Here is an 18,674-nt window from a genome sequence, read left to right as displayed (position 1 = left end):
TATTTTCAAGCCAGCTTGGCTTCACTGATATAAAACTGATAAAAAAAATGGTTCAAATTTAATCTTCTCTTTATCTTTTCCTATTTACTGTCTTTATGTGACACAAGGCCAGTTTAATGTGGGGGAAATCCAACTACCTAAAAGGGGACACTAAATTATAACAAAAGTAAAAATTGCCCATGGTTAGAGTTTTCTTCTGACTGAAGACAACACAGTACATTTTGATTCATGCCAAGCTAGTATCAGATAAGTGTACTTTTTTTTTTAAATGGATGCATTTTAAAATTTAACAATTTGATGGAAGAATGGAGTTTTTAAAGCATAAAGCAAGCATTTTTGGGATCTCCTGTAGCAGACGTCTACTTGGTTTCTACTTTCGTTCACGTGCCCCTATTCCGAATTTGTAGCAGCGAGCCGACATCAGTGAACTTGTTTTTTCTTTTACTAAAACGGTCATTAGTAAAGTTTTTTTTATTTTTTTTTATTTAAGTGTTTAACGTTATTCAAACTGATATAAATTATTACAAAATAAACATAATGAAATTAAAACAAAATTATTGTTCTTATTTGGATTTATTTAATCACGTAAAATTTTCATTTTTTTTACTTGATTACTAAATTTAAAAAAGTTATTCTAGCAAATTATCTAACAATTTAATAAAGAAAAATATTGTAAAAACTGAATTTAACTTGAAAGTACTATGAAAAAAAAAAAAAAAAAAGCTTTATAACCCCCCCCCCCCTATTAAACCAGTTTTTCTATTTTCCATTCCATTTTATGCAAATTTACCAGAACAATTTTAAAGAATATTTGTTGCAATTTTCATTATAATCAAATTTGTAATATTGGGTTTAAAAGAAACATTTAATTTGCTCATAGATATTGGTTTAAATTGTAGCGCACCTCTATGTTTGCAAAGCCAATAGAGAGTTACCATTGAAAAGCATTTTTTTTCTTTTTTTTCTTTTGCTTTGAACAAACATTTCTTTGTGTTTTGATGGTTTTGGATGCCAACTTTACGCTATTAGATTATATATCTCAAATGTCTATTGAATAATACAAAAGTTTAATTTCTTTTAATATTTAAATAAGAGACATTGTTCTTATGTTCATTAAAATACACTATTCATGCCTCCAAATTATAAACAAGATCTGGCTGTTCAAATCAGTTTTTAAACTATGTAAATACTTTAGGAAAATTCTGTTGTAAGGAGAGATAAAGACTTAAATGTAAGATGACAACAAAGATCTTGCAAGCAAACCATAGAATCCCTCTTCTCTTCAAGCTTATTTTTCTTTGAAATAACTTCATTTTTGGAAGATTTAAAAAACACAAAATGAAAACAATTGAACTCAGTTGTACACAGTTTTTTTTTATAAACATATAAACTGGTGACTACGATTAATTTAGGAGGTCCCTATGGAAGATTTAAATGTAAGACTAAAAAATACTTCAATGTAAAACCAGATGACGATTTAATAAAAGACCAGACTAAGATTAAAATTTAATTAAAGGCTACTCTAAGACTAGACTAAAACTTAATTCAAGGCTAGAATAAGACAATAAAAGATCAGATGAAGACTTCATATAAAATCAGACTAAAAATAAAAAAAAACATCTAATGTGGACGTGCAAGAATGTCTGAAAACAACACTATCTAAAATGTCATCTATTAAAATGACTTCTTACTGACAAATGTCATTCGTAAAAGTGATACACAAATAATTCCCTTAGCTTTTAATGCTAATTCAATGAAGTTGCTTTCCAAACAATACAAAATAAGGTTGACCAATTTATGATCAGACAATATAAACACTATTCTCTCTTTTCTTCCATCTATTGTATCATCATGGGATGATGAATGCCATCCCTCATCCCACGACTTTTGACCCAATCTCACCTCTAATTATCCAGCCTTCCACATTAAACTCATCTTCATTTGCAACATTCCCAAAATCTCATGTACATAGTTTTTAACCATGAAAACTCAAAGAAAGCTGGCTTGTCAATTTCACCACACAATTTGTTATAGATAAGGGCAGACATGATTACATTTTAATAACAATCGGTAAGGTTTCTCTAGGTTTGTTTTTCATTTAAATCGGAAGGGCTTTGAGTGGGTAAACCGTTATTTTTGAACGGGACATGAATATTGCAAACCGGCTTATTGTACATCAGAATATAATCATATCAGTAAGTTTTTAGAAATATATGACAATAGTCACTTTATTTTAAGTGTTCATACTGAAGGAGATTTTAGAGTACAAAGATAATTTACAACTAACGCTTATTATATACAAGGGAGGTTCCAAAAGTTATGATTCTCATTTTTTTTTTTTTATTCCATCCAAATGGATCAGAGGTGATTGCAAATTGCATTGTTATGATGACAACTTATGCATTCATGATCTGAAAGATTCATCTCACTGTTGCAGATATTGATTGTGTGAAAGCAACCGTTGTCATGGACGTGCGTCAGAAGCAGAGATGCATCATTGAATTGCTCCATGCAGAAAAAAAATTGAACCAATTAACATTCATTGATGCCTGTTGAATGTTTACAAAGCTGATACAATTGATGCCAGCACAGTTAGGAGATGGGTTCATTGAATTCAAAGTGGCGATAGAGATGTAAGTGACAAAGCGTGCTCTGGACTTTTATAACCGAGGCATCAAAAAAGGCTGGCATTAAAAATTGTGGGGACTATGTAAGAAAATAAATTCTGGGGCTTGTTTTAATAGTACTACTTCCGTCTTCATAGTTCTCCAATGTTTTAGATTTTTAGTAAAAAATAGGAGGCTTTACTTTTGAAATGACCGCCATAGATTATTGTTTATCATAATTAAAAAAAAAAGGTTTGATAAATAATTTCACAATATTACTTTCATATCTACTTTGTTTTATTTTAATTCATATAAACAGCAATCTTGTGCATGAATCTTATTTTAAAAAATTAGCAGTACGACCTGACGTTGCCCTGGATTTATTAGTTTCGAAATATGTTTTGTAAATATGTCTATAAGAAAAGCAAGTACAGAACACTAATAGCAAAAGTGAATAACTTATTCTTTTAATAAAAGTTATACTCCTTAACTGAGTTTTCTTTGAATGTGATTGTTTGAGAATGACCCTATGTTAATACACTGTTGGAATGAATTAAGTATTTTTTTTTTTTTTAATAATGTGTAGCAAATTACGTTATTCTACAGAAAAATGACTGTATGCTCATAACAAATGAAAATTGGTTTATCAAAATCAAAGTCAGATTTGTCAGCTTAAATGCTACTGACGTCTAACTTTTAAAATCCTGATTTTATATATAAGATATATTACATTAAATCTATTAGATATTTACATAATTGATAATTTTTATTATAAAAAAAAGAAAGTTGTCTTTTCGGTTTTTCTGTCTGTCCGATTAAAACTCTGAAACTCCTAAAGATACACTTATAAACCTTACATATCCGGATTCATTATGACCTCAAACAAGTTATAGTAACAATAATACTCTAATATTCATTTGCTTGTAGGTCACCAGGAATCAAATTAATGACTATAGAGTAAAAAAAAAAAAAAAAAAAATTCTTTTATTAAAAGAAAAAAAAAATAAAGAGAAATAATTTCATAGTTTGAAAGTTATTTCCATGAACTAATTTTGTATTTTTTAAGTTCTTATTCACCTTAAACAAGATATGCCACCTGGTCATATGGGGCTATTATGTGGGGGCATGTCTATAGGAGCACTACGTAGGGAGTTGAGCAGCAACATGTTTGTTTGCATTACATTTAAATTTCTGCAATATAGTCAGGGAATTTCAAAGTCAATCAGTTTGAGGGAAAAAACTATTAAAGTAGAAAGTTTTGAAACTTCTATGGATTTCTACAGTGAAAGGATGGAATGCTGCTGCTTATTAAGTTAGTTGGGGGTATTTACGTTGAGCGGTATAAGTGCTATGAATTCATCAGAGCCTATTTCATTCAAGTACTTGTAAAACAGATGCAACATTGTATCGTTGGGACAAGAGTTGGAGTTTCATTCACAGTGCGGGACCTGCTAGAGTAGAAACTCTTTGTTTTGGATCCTGTCGAGAGCGAGAGAGAGAGACTAGCGGTAGATACACCAACCCAGATATGGCAACAATACACCATGCCTGGGCGAATGACAGCTTCATAGAGATACATGATACTATCAGGTGCGAGTAGTTTTTTTAACACAGTAATTAAAATTTATAAGCATTAAAAATGGTAATAAAGGTAATTGGGGATGAGAGCAGGACACTGAGGTTCTTATTTATTTGTGGCAACGTCAGATAACCATGTTAATGATAAATGTAATTTTATAAAATATTGAAAGCAGATTCATTAACTTCTCACTGGGTCACTGTTTGCAATATCCATGCCATTTTCATGGTTAATTCCAGCTAATTAGTAAATGAAAACATGAAAGGATGGTGAAGAGTGTTGAGAAGGTAGATAACTCTCACACGTACACAACAACGAATAAAGGCTTGCAAAATAATAAGGTAGAAATAAATATTTACCTGTCTGTCTGAGGCAAAATGCTCATCATCACTATGATCAGTTGTAGAGTTAGGACCTGTAAAACAAAAATAAACCAATTAAAATAAATTATTAGGCATTTAAGTTTATTCTAAATTAATACAAACTTATAATTCTGATTATTTTTACTGGATGGAAATAGATTAAAAATTATACCTGACTCAAAGTAGCTATCATTGCCTGATTTCCAAATATTAAATTGCTTGAGTTTAATTACTTGCCTTACTTAAATATTCCAGAATATATACATATATCAATTACTGATTAAAAAAAACAAAACAAAAAAGTTTGGTGTCGATAATAGTAAAATGTAAACTAATAATAATTTTGGTGACTAAACTAGTTAATTAAACTGTCATCATATATCTTAGCCAGAATTACAGATGGGTTTCGAATGATAAAAAAAAAAGAAAAATTATTTTATCATATAGATTAAACAGTACTCATACTTTACTTCTTCATAATTTGTAGTTAATACTGAGGTCCAGAATTCCTTAATTAAAGCAAATCTATTGGCAAAAAATAACAAGTGCAAGAAACCATGTGAAAAGAGAATATTTACATCTATAAACATTTTAAACCTGGACATGGCAGGCATCGTCACAATCTCTTTTGGCAGGTTGTTCCACTGAGTGGAAACATTGACAAAGAATGTAGCCTTTTTATGTCCAAACAAAAGCAATGATGGTACATCTTCTGTGTTCACAAAAACCACGACTTATTGTTGGAGTGAAAAAATCTTTGGAAGATAGACTTAAATTCCTGTTGATGATGTTGTATGTGAAAACAGCTTTAGTCTTGTTGTTCAAGTGAAAACAGCTTTAGTCTTGAAGCCATTTTTTGTAGGTAAGAGTGGAGAGTCCCGTCATCAATCTGGTTTCCAAATGTTGAACATACTTCTGATGTGTGTAAGATCTAGTATATACAGCACAAATACATTGGCACACCGGTTCTCATCAGATCACCAAAGTTAAGCAATGCGAAGTCTGGCCAGTACTAGATGAGTGACCATTTGAGACTACCAGGACGCTGTATGTAGGTGAAAGATCAGGTCAGTCCTCCTGCTTTCCAATGTGTGCAGTGGTGCCGTGTGCATACATTAACAGCCATATGAAAAGATGGAGTTTACTGAATGCCATCATCTCGACTGTGGTCACAAAAATGATGACCTATTTGAAGGTACAGATTCTTTTGTTTGGATGACATACTCAAGAACCGGCTTTACCAGAATTATGTATAGAATAGTAATGCGAAGATTCCAATATCCCCCTTCCTCGATTCTGATACAATTAATGATTCCTATTCTTTTAAAATTAAAAAAAAAAAATTATTTTTCAGATTATATCCCATACACACACAATATATGCATATATCTTCGCAAATGTATAAATACATTTATGGGGGTGATACATAGATTTTAATTTATAATTTAATTAATAGTAGTTTACAATCAATAAGTATTGATCATTTTTTCATTAGCGACAGCAATAGAAAATTAAGTTATAAATAAAAATGAACAAAAAAATAAATAAATAAACAATCAAAAGAATCGTTTTTAACATTGGACAAATTTTTCTGATTCCAATATCCCATAAAGTTCTGAGTTTTACGATTTCTGATTCACTGTCCCAACACTAGTATAGAAGACATTTTTTTTTCTTTAAAATAAGATTATTTTTACCCACCCCACCCCCACCACTCATAAGGTACCTTTGAATCTTGGTTATGACCTTAAAAAACATCCAATAGTGTGGCCCCATTTGGGGGATGTGAAGTTGTTTCTTGGTTATCATTGCTTCCATGTTCACTTCAGTCTGAAGTGGTAATATTTATTTTGTGCTACCAGATCATGTTGTCTAAAAATATCAACTTCCTCACCAAAAATTGGGGGAGGGGGATGCACCAAACATTGATCTTATTGTTTTTTTTTCCTTTCCCTTTGCACATCTCAATCATGTTCTGCAAAGTCAAGAACAAAAACAACAATTTTATTCTACAAAACAATTAAACCAAACACTATAAGTAAATACTTGAATATATAAAGAACTTGAAACAAAACCTTTTCCAAAATTAATGAATTTGGCATTAAATAACCTGAAAAAAGGTTGATACACCACAAAAAACAATCAAAACAAACTCTATGAATAATTAATTTTTTTTTTATTACCCTTTTTCATCCCCAAACAAGGCATATTGACATTTGGAGCGTAAGGGCTACTATTTGGTGATTGTGTCTAACAGGAAACTGAGGGGAGTTGAGCAGCAAGATGTCTGTTCTCATTACATTTAAACTTCTGCAGGTTAGTACAGTCAGGGAAGCAGGAAACAGGGAGGGGAATTTCAATGTCTAGCAGTTTGAGGATAGAGACTATTTAGAGCAGAAGGTTTTCTAGGGACCTCAACAGTGAAAGGGTGGAATTTTGTTGCTTATCAGGTTAGTCAAGAGGTATGTATGTCAATGGGGCACAAGTGCTATGAGTTCATTGAGTACATTACATTAAAGTACTTATAAAATAGACAGAGATGCAATAGCGGTATATTTGAAGATATAAAGAACTTGAACAAAAACTTTTTTCCAAAATTACTGGATTTGGCATTAAATTAACCGAAAAGGGTTGATATACCATAAAACAGCACAACCAAACTATTAGTAAAACGAAAAATATAAAACGAAGTCAATCTCCTTCTTTTCATTAATAAATATTTGATGATATAAAAAAAAATTTGAAGCATAAGTTTTGGAAAATTACTAGATTCAGCATTAAATAACACCAAAAGGAGGTGATATACCTCTCTCTCTCTCTCACGCACACACACACACACACACACACACACAAAAATAAATAAATAAATAAAAATACAACAACCAAACCAAATAACCTTTCATGAGGTAAATTTCGAGTTAGATGTTGCTGAAAGATTTACTGACTGATAAAAATAAAAGCACTTCTCCAATCGCATAAAGATAGCAACAGAAAATATTTAACAAAGTCAATCTACTTTTGTGGTTTAGTAACCAAATCAAAAGTCGTCATACAATACTAACGCATGTATAGTATTTAGCACTAAAAGAATTCTACCATTCATTCATTAGAATTGTTTACCTACCAATGAAAGAAGTCCATTAATATCTCAAGTTACGTGCCAGTGTGATTTGAAGATCATAGGTCGCGCTTCTCAAAGAATAAATAGAAAGATTAAACAACAGATACCAGCTCATATTCGCCAAGTACTGCGTACAGACAGAAGAAAATAACTTAATATCTTAAATTATTGAATGCAAAACAGGCCAAATGACAACTCTGTTATAGGTCTGCACTTATTCTAGCAAGTGAGGGTTGAGGATACATGCTGCATGGAGAGAAATGATATAAAAATGAAACAATGGACATGTAATGCGAGTTTTAAAGACAGGCTTAAATTTGATAATCTCAGAGGAAGATTAAATCTGGACAGTATAGTGAGAGGTGTGCAAAACAGGACACTTAAATGGTATGCCTATGATAAAAGAATGGATGAGAGGACTTGAATTTAGATGTAGAACAGTTAAAGTAACAGGTCCAATTCACAGTAGAAGGCTAAATAAAATAGGAGAGAAAGTGATAAAAATGAACCTGAGAGAAAGAGAGATCAATAAAGACCTGGTTATAGATAGGTTAGTTTGGAAGAATTTCTAAAAGCCATCAAACACATACCAACAAACTTAAAACCGAACATGATGATGATGATGATGATGATGACTAGAATTTACACAGATTTACAGTAAAAATTGTTTTAAACTATTAATATTTATTGATCTACACAGCAGTGAGGCTAATTGTATAAAAAAGTCTAAGTCAATATTGAATAATCAAATAAGAATTTAATTCCATATCATGTATTCATACTAGAATTGTCCACAAGGAGCCATAGCAGAACAGAAAGTACTAGTTAAAATTCAGTTCTAAAATTACTCTTCTGGAGGTCGAAGGTTCAACCCTCAGTGTGATATGACAAATACAATTGCGAATTACTTAAGATTTGTATCCAGTTATAGCTGACAGAATCAGAGCATGCTAACCACATTTATTAAATAAAAAGTTCTATTCGAAATTCTATGCAAATTCACGAGTTCAACACGATACACCTGAAAAAGGTCGGAGGTTATGTCGGCTGAAACGTTGTATGATTAACACTCAAGATAAGAACAGCAGTCTGAATAATTCAAATTTAATTCTATGTTGGAATTATTTGTCGAATGAACTGTCTTGCTACTTCAACTTCAGTAGAAAATAATCATTCCATTCTTCCCCCATGTGTCTATCACTTTATGGAATTTCCATGAATAGAGTTCCTTTCCAAGGGCTCGCCCCTGCAGATTACAACATAGATTCAAGTTAACATATTTGTCATAAACTGCTCTCTTATTAATCAAATTGTGTGTGTGTGTGTGTGTGTGTGTGTGTAAAGCTAATTTTATAATATCTTATAAATTTTGTATATTTAGGCATTAGCATTCAGACAAGTATTATTGAAAAAAGCACGGAACTCTTCTGTTTTACTATCTTCTTTTTTATCTTCTTCAATCTCAGAATAGGTTTTTTTTTTGTGTGTGTTTTTTTTTCAAAATTGTTTAAGTTGGATCCATAAGCGAGCGCTTTCGATAGAATACTTCCATCATCCTCAGGCATATTGTGTTGTAGAAATTATGTTTTTAATTATATATGTGTGTGTGTGTGTGTGTGTGTGTGTGTGTGTGTGTGTGTGATGCAAGAATTTCGTGCTTTTCAATAACACTTGTCTTATAAATTTTCCTTTTTATGCCATACTAGCATGGGTGCCCGGCGTTGCCCGGGTGTTTGGAGGTGTATGCTGAGCAAAAAAAAGGGGTAATTTTTTAAACTTTGACCCCTATTATGACCCCTGAAAATTTATTTTTTTGGCCTCAAATCAAGTTATTAAGTTAGATCCATGTCCACGGAACCTATATCTAAAATTTCAAGGGTGTAGACCCAAAATTGTCGGAGAAGTTTGCTAGAGTTCTCAAAGCTCAAATCGTTGAACTTTGACCCCTTAATCGCCAAATTTCTGGCTAAAAACCGATCACATAGATTTTTCCAAATCTCAGTACCCTGTATAATTTCGAGTCTGTAGACTAAAAATTGACAGAGTTATTTCGTAGGGAAATGTACACAGACACACACACTTTCACTTTTATAGATATGTAGATTTAAAATTTGAGTCTGACAGAATGACAAAGTGATATTGCAAACCGATATATTAAACAAACGAACTTCAAAGAGACAAATGAACACATAAGTAAAAAAAAAAAATGTATTAGAAAACATTTCTTGATTATTCCACGTTTTTTTTACAGACCTGACGACTGAGGTTCGCTCTTAATAAAAATTGTTTTTTATAGTCTTAATTTTGACTTCCTTTTTCATAAAAAACTAAAAGAAATCAAGAAGGAAAAGAAATTTAATTTTATTCGTTTTTCATTAATTTCTTTCTGTGCAAAGCAATTCTTTCAAACTTAATCTGTTTCCAAAATGTTTTTATTTCATTCCCCTCCCCCTTCATTCATTTTCCTCCGCATCCTGGCAAGTATTAAAATAAACCATTTATAATATTTATTTATGGATTTATTTACTTATCATTTCTTTTGTATCGGTAAATGAATTCTATGCACCCACCATGTTTAAGTTTGGGAGTAAAAAATGTACGATGAACAGAAGGATAGGGAAAATAATGTATATAAATACGCAATCATAGGTCATTATAAACATCATATACATTTACAAAACTTCCAAATTGGATTGAAATAAAGAACACGATGATTTATACTGAAACTCATCTAATATTAATAATAAAAAAATAATAAAAAAAACACAAGTTGTTTGTTTAAGTATTATAAGCAATTAAATATTTCGTTGTATTATAGATTTTAAAGATTAGAATGCGTTCTTTAATTACTTATAAATTACATTTTAAAAAGTGAAGGAACACGATTTGATTTGTAGTAAAATTGAAGTTTATTTATTAAAATTAAATGAAAATTATGCATGTAAGAATATGAATATTTGAAGCAGAACACAAGCAAAACATTTGATATGAGTTAAGACAATAAACAAATATTAAAATTAAACAATTTTTTTAATCAAAATGATTTTTTTTTAATCAAAATGAACCACAATATTTTTAAATACAAATGAACCACAATATTTTTTCAAAATCAAAAACAATATTTTTAATGGGTTTGTATTACTGTACACATAGATTCGAAAAAGTTGCCAAAAACAAATATATAACAAATAAATGTTATCAAAGGCAAGATAAGTTACTTTTCTACCAAACTGGATATATTTTTCGTATATTTATTCAATGTAACATGTTTATTCAGCTCGAAAACCATACAGTGTTTACCGATGTATTGGAAAATTCAAGATGGCGTCTTAGTCCCTCTTGAACACGGTAAGTTTGGGAAAAGGTGTTATAAATAAAAAACTGAATAAAATACTGTTAAAAACTCGCTCAATATGTTACCGTGACATAGGTTGACATATATTCGGCGGGTTTTTAATAGTATTTTTTCTAGTTTTTTATTTATAACACCTTTTCCCAAACTTACCGTGTTAAAGAGGGAGTGAGGCGCCATCTTGAATTTTCCAATACATCGGTAAACACCGTATGGTTTTCGAGCTGAATAAACATGTTACATTGAATAAAAACACGAAAAATATATCCAGTTTGGTAGAAAAGTAACTTATCTTGCCTTTGATAACATGTATTTGTTATATATTTGGTTTTTGACAACTTTTTCGAATTTATGTGTACAGTAATACAAACCCGTTTTTCGAGCTGAATAAATATGCTACATTGAATAAAAACACGAAAAATATATCCAGTTTGGTGGAAAAGTAACTTATCTTGCCTTTGATAACATTTATTTGGGTAATCTCCAAAAATACCGTTAGGGCTTACAACATGGCCGCCAGAAGAGTCAACAAAAAACTGCGAATAAAATATATAAAACTCGTAATTTCTGTTTTTAAAGTGGGTTGTCAATTTTCTTTATGAAATATACTTCCAAAATAAACTATTACAGTCGTTTAAAACATAATAGAAGTATTATTTTTTAAAAACAATGTTTACAAAATGTCTACGAACGTGCGTAGACATTTTGTAAACATTGTTTGGTTGCCATAACAACGTGACGGTAGTGAACGTGTGTGTGTGCGTGTGTGCGCGTGTGCTTGCTAGTACTACTATTAAGTTTGTCGGAGCGTTTGATTTCGTGTAGTTTAGTTTCGTATTTTTTTAATTTGTGAATAACAAGTTATTAAAAAATTAAACCCTTCCAAGATGGACAATAAATAAAGCCATAATATTTTATGGTAAAGGTAAGAGCGTAGAAACCATTGTTTTTTAGGAGATGTGATTATTGGATTAACCAATCAGAAATCGTCTGTGGCACACACATCTCTGTTTTTATAGATATATAGATAGATAGATATAGATAGATAGAAGAAGAAGATAGATATGCAAGGAGTCTTTCCTTTAATAAGTTTAAACAGTTGGCCTTTACTGAAAAAAAAAAAAAAAATGGACATTTGTACAATTTGCAAACCAATTGCATTCATTTTTATGCTATAAGCTTCATTACAATAATCAGTCCAATGAAATGGATGATAGTAATTTCATTAGACACTGAACTTTTCAAAAGAGACATAAGAGAGGAGGAAATAAAGGAGGAAGGAAAGAGAGAAAAGGAATGTGATGATGGTATCTCATTACTTTCCTAATAAAGCAAAGGAACTTTAACATTTCGAGTTTAATCCAATAAACATTAACAAAAAATGAAAGGCAACAAAACTATTGCTACAGGAAAAATACAAAAACTCTCAGGAAAAAATAAACAATTATATTCAGCAAAATGCATCCAAGATAAATATTTTGCAGACCTAGTCAGATTTAAAATGTGTCCACACATCACTGTAATGAGACTTCGTCTGTCATTTGCCTGTCATGTCTCTGTTTAAAATAGCATTTTTATTGAAGGTTGACGAAAAGCATTTTATTTCAGATGCCACTAAGCATCTCTTCGAGAGTCCCTGTCAGCTGGTAAGTCTGTCAAGTGTAAATTTGAGATAACATTTTCAATATTAAATGTGTATATTGAATGGATGTATCTAAGATTATCCGTTCTATATCTTCTGTAAACGTAACTGCATTCACCCAGTATATGTTGCGTTGGCTTCAAAGGAGTGCTATGAATTATTTTTACAAGGGTTGTCCCAAAAGTAAAGCGATGAATGTGCATGCGTGTACGGAGAGTGTGCTTTGTCATACGAGGATCGTTCTAAAAGTAAAGCCTCCTATATTTTTAAACTCAAGAAATTGAAGAGCTAGTACCATTAAAATGAGCAACCTTTTGTGCTCCAGAATTTATTTTTCTACATAGTTATCACCATTCTCAATGCACTTTTGCCAGACATTCAATGATGCATTTCTATTTTTGACACTAATCCATGATGAGGGTTGTTTTCTCAGAGTTTCACACCATCAATATCTGTAACAGCTCGAGATGAAGCTTTCAGGTCATGAATGCATAAGCTCAGTCATCATAACAATGCAATTTGGAATCCTTTCTGAACTATTTGAGCGGAAAAAAAAATAGGAGCATTACCTTTGGAACGCCCCTTGTACTTTTAAGCGTTAAATGATAATATTGTAGTAGTTATATCTGTAGTAAGTGCAATGGCATTTACCTGGAATGGATTGAGCCTATTTCAAATGAGTTTAACATACCTTGCATCGCCCCCCCCCCCACATACACATACACACCCCAATTGGCAGCAAAGTTCTTAGCAACTTCGGACATTCCTGGTTCCAGCATCAAACACTAAAAACGTAGGAACCAGCCAACAGCTTCATGTCTGTCCTCACTGTTCCTATTAGTTAGCCACCTCTGTGTTTCTTCCAGCCAGTGGGTGCCAATGGGACTTTCAGATAAATTCTTCCTTGGAATATTAAAAATATGAACAAACCAGCAAAGTTTCCTTTGAGATGGTGTTGCATCTTGCATGGACGACGCTGTTTTTGATTTGGTAAGAGAGATGGGCGCATCTGGTATGCTGAAGGTAGTATACATTAAAAACCTCAAGTGAGTGAAGATCTTTGTATAGGCGGCTTGGTCTTGCAACCATACAGCAGTATTGCGCACATAAGCAGTATTGCGCACATAAGCACTTGGTATATCTTCAATTTTGTTGAGTTTTATCCTTTGTCAACACCACAATCTACTTTAGAGATAGAAGATTATGTGAGTATGATCAATACAAGCTCATCCTTATTGTCATGTAGCTGTAAACTGCTCTTATTGGCCACATTTTGCGACCACAGAACGATCGTCAGTACCATAGGTTAGGAGATATGTTTGATATTCATTTATCCGTAAACAGTCATACTGACAATAACAACATTAGAAACACATGATTATTAGTCTTAGTTTATTTTTTTTTTATTTTTTTTTTTAAATTCCATTCATGCAAAAGCCCTAATTGGGTGTGACTAGAAGGGAGAATGTGTTGTTTAACATAGCTACTAACAGCTTTCAAAAAAAAAAAAAAAAAAAAAGTAATGTAAACCAATTTCAACCGGAAATATATTACACCAACACAACTAACAGATTTATTTTAAGGTTTTACCAAAAAAGAGTATGACTAATTAGATATGCTAGCAGGTGTGACAGACTGTGACCATCGTGAGCATCTCAGGTGAGAATACATGATTGCTAGTGATGGGAAAGAAGGTGTTGAATGATGGGGAGTTGCAGGATTGAAAAGTTGCTCTAAGTTCGTTGCTATTTGAGATTTTCTAATAAAGAGATTTATGAATATCAATATACCATTTAGAAATACACCAACACACATTAACACAATGCCAATATTCGAGAATGTGTAAATATTTGTTTTAATGAGATGCAATTTAAGTAAAAAACGGGTACAGTTATAAAAATGCTTTTACAAATGTTAAAAAGTTAAACAATTTGAACATTCTGCTTATCACTTAACTTATAAAAGTTCAATTTCTTTTTTAATGAGATGCAATGAGACAGTGGTTAAGAGCTCACTGAATGTTTATAGCCCCTCCATTGCAGGAAGATGTGACAAGGTCAGGAAAGTGGGATTTAAAAAGCTACATGGTGCCTTCAATAAAGTTCCAGACTGTTTTTTGTACAGGCATTTAAAATTGTTGTAGACTCTTGAAAATTCAGTATGTTATTACTATACATCTTATGAGATGACTCGCCAATTTTTATGATTTCACGTTCAAATGAACAGCTATAGCAGGAATTGGAATACAACCTACTAAAGCCTGATTGTCACACAGCTGGTAAATTTCAAAAATGCATTCTGGACATGGGGACATTTTACAAGAACGATATGTGATAACATTCTGTTTTAAACTTAGAAAAATGCAACAGAAACGTATGGAATGCACCAGACTGCTTTTGGACCATCTTGCATGAATCGAGCATCAAGAGATTCAAGGAAAGCAGGGAGGGATGAGAGGTGTAAGAAAGTCAGAACACCAAAGTTAGTTGGCCAAATAAAGAATTTCATGGATAAGAACCACCATGTGTCTACAGAGACAATAAGTGCACAGTTTCATGTCAGTCTGAGAACTATATACACAATTATTCGCGAAAAACTGAAGATGCAGAAGACTTGCACAAAATTTGTCCCAAGGGTGCTTCATCCTTGTCACTGACTATTTGACAAAGATGGGCATCAAGACAGGTCATCACCTTCCCTATCGTCCAGACCTTGCTCCCTGTTACTTTTGGTTATTACCTAAGCTTAAGGTAAACCTTAGAGGCTTTCATTATGAGACAATTGAGATAAAAGAGGCTGTGATAAGGGTCATTGATACGATCATACAAGTCTTCAATGGGGCCTTCCAGAAGTTGTTGGAACAGTACAAGTGCATTGCAGCCAGAGGAGATTACTTCAAAGGGAACTAAAATTTTATGTGTGTACTATCAATAAAAGTGCCCATATAAAATAAGTCTGGAACTTATTGAAGGCACCTCATAACACCATAGTGAAAGAGCACTCTAGGCTGCAAAAAAAAAAAAAAAAATGCTTTGACAGCCACATTGGAATTCCCCAGTAAAGCATCACAGGTGATTAACAATAAATTAAGCCCTTCTCAAAGGGTAAGAAGGCAAAGCCTGGGAAGGTAGACCTCCTAGAACTGCACAGGGCAGAGAACCATACACCTTGATCAACAGAGAACCATATGCCTTGATCAACAGAGAACAAAACATCTCCACAATGAACTAGACTTTGGAGGCTTTGGAACCGAGGGGAAACCCCCGGACACTGAACGCATCCTTAAATACTTAAAGGTGCTTTAAATAAAGTTAAATTTTATTCTGAAAATTAAGTTAGGGTGAGTTTTCCATATTTTGATATATTATTAATGGACCCAAAGCAATGGATTTGATATAATGCGAGCTTTAAAACAAGTTTGAATGCCTGTTGAGCTGTTATTAAAAAGCATCTTTTACTTGATTTGAGTGATCCTATGCAAGTACGTGAAAGTGAAACACTGACAAATTATGAGCTTTAGAGCCCTTGATTGATAGTGCTGTAATTGAACTGCGATGTTTTTTCTAAGGGTGGATATGTATATAGTGTGCTACACCTATACTCATATATAGTGCCTGGTATTCCAAGATGGTCACCGATTTGGTACTGACTAGGCTCAACGTTGCTCCATTATGATGATCTAATAAAAGTTTGTTTGTCAACATGATTTTGCAATATATTTAATATAGACACGCATTAAACACATCTAATAACACTAAAAAAATATTAAAATATGACTGTTTTTTTTGTTGTTTATAGTCTTGTGAATTCAGTATATTGAATAATATGTAAATAATACAATTAAAAAAAATGATAAATGATGAGAAATAAAAATGATAAAAATAGACACAATTTAACAAAAGTTGACTATCACTTAATAATGACACAAAGTATTTAAAAAAAAATGTTTTAGATGAAGATTGTTTGGACAACTGTTTTCATCTTTGACATTCTTGAGAATCTTTCTGTCAAATTCAGAACCCATTACAGAATTTCGAACTAGAACATTTATTCTATATGAGTGGATTATTCTTGACTAGGTTGTAGTGTTAATTATGATGTTATTCTTAGTTATTAACCCCTGTAGTAAAGACTGAACCATCAATCTCCAGAAGACTATCATGTTCACGGTTTTGGCATTCACTCTGGGTTGGTTGAGCTGACTAGCTGACCTGGCATAGCAATCCATATCTGCTTCTGTTATGAGTTCAAACTATTCGTGGTTCTAGCGACAGACCCTGTAAAGGTGAGGACGTAGAATCAGTTCAGCATTCTGCTTCACTGTATTGAGTCAGGTTTTGAGTTAGTCACTGTTCTTTTTTTCAGACTGGTGGTGACATTGGGTCAATGCTATCTCGAATGAAGTCACTTAGATGTCAACAAAAGGTATGGTCGAACCAACTAAGGGGTCTGGCAAGAAAACATCTTTGTTGGTTCAACCACACACTTTATTGACACCCAGACGACTTCATCTGTGAAGCCATCAACAAAAAAGACTATCACTTAGAACTGATTGTTAATCAATGTCTTTACCCGTTGCACCATGGATCAATGCTTCAAAAAAAAAAAAAAAAAAAAAAAAAAAAAACCCAAAAAAAACACCTGAAGAAGGTCGGAGGTTACATCAGCCAATACATTGCGAAAATTAAAACCAAAATGAGAGTAGTCTGAATAAGACAAATGACATAAAGCCTTTGATAATTTTTCATCATGTATAATTTTGTTTTTAAAAATTTTAATTCAGAGTAAGACAATTTCCACTAATTCAGACACCTTAAACAATTAATTTGCTTTGACTCAGACATTCAGTTAGTAACAAACTAAAGTATTTTTGTTTTTAATAGGAGTGGGGTCCTTAAAGGCCACTTGAGGATAAGGATTAATGAATATCGAGTAGACTGAGACAACACTGATGATTGGTAATGGACTTTGGCAGAGTTTTATTATTTAAGAGGGCGGTTCAACAAGAACTTATTTACATTAGACTTGAAAACAACCATGTTATAGGCAATTGAGAAGCAGCTCCATAGTATTGTGTTCTAAGAAAGAAACTTTGCTCATGAAATCTTCATTTAATTTTAGGCACTGATAGAAAGTATCTCTTCTGATATTATACTACACCTTTTCTGTCCTCAGTCAGTAAAGAAATCCATCTATACAGAAGCAATTAAAATTTTTGTCACAGCCCAGAGTGCACAGTTTTTGAGGAGCTGGAATTTTCTTATATTATAAACAGACCTTGTGTCTATCTTTGTCCTCGTGAGGAGGCAAGTAAATAGGGGCTCTACACACTTGTCTCATACTAATACATTTACTTTTCTAAAACGAATTGTTCACCCAGAAATTGCTTAAGGAAAACTACCACTTATAGAAAGGATGGCTAATTGTGTAGACTTGGTTCCATATTTCTTCATTCACTGGTTTCCCTCATCACTTGCCGTATCGGTGGCGATGACGTGGGGGCACTTTGTTGGCCGACATCTTCAACGTTGGAAAACATCAACGTAAAAAAAAAATAAGGGGGGGAGGTAGAGAAGAGCACAAGCTGTAAACACTCTCGGGCCTGCAACAACAAAGCACTCGAATATCTGCTTTTAAAGAGCAAATTTTTACAGACAAGTTAGATTAACAAGAGGCAACATCATATCTATGTCTACAAAAAACCATGCCGGAACACGAACGAACGAACACACACACACACACACACACTTCATATGAATGGTGGTGGTCGACTGCCTTTAAGTACTTTTAAATTTTATAGCTTGTCTTCAACATGTTCTCTTCCAATGTCGGACAGATGTAGACTTGTTGAAGAGTTTATTTCACCACAAAATCTTCAGTTTTTGACTTTTGAGCTTTTTCTCTAGACAATTCATTCTTCCGTTTCTCTATTTTTTTCTATTTTATTCAATTCTACTGTTTTCGCTTTAGTTGTTTTTTGTTTGCCAATTGTTTTTCTTTTCTTTTTTTTCC

The 18,674-nt window shown here is 32.5% G+C and overlaps 1 protein-coding gene across 32 annotated transcripts in view; it reads right to left on the bottom strand.

Moving 5' to 3' along the window:
• The window catches only part of LOC145283648 (dematin-like), a 402,389-nt gene that overhangs the window by 117,367 nt on the left and 266,348 nt on the right, over positions 1 to 18,674 (bottom strand). For all 32 annotated transcript variants that reach the window (XM_080132618.1, XM_080132614.1, XM_080132621.1 and 29 more), the window contains one exon: positions 4,545 to 4,600. In XM_080132618.1, coding sequence (XP_079988744.1) covers positions 4,545 to 4,600 — 56 coding nt within the window. The remainder of the gene's footprint in view (positions 1 to 4,544; positions 4,601 to 18,674) is intronic.

Source organism: Euprymna scolopes, chromosome 8 (assembly GCF_053919585.1).
Source record: "Euprymna scolopes isolate OS-2025 chromosome 8, ASM5391958v1, whole genome shotgun sequence".
Lineage (NCBI taxonomy): Eukaryota > Metazoa > Mollusca > Cephalopoda > Sepiida > Sepiolidae > Euprymna > Euprymna scolopes.
This window is presented reverse-complemented; position numbering and strand designations above follow the sequence as displayed.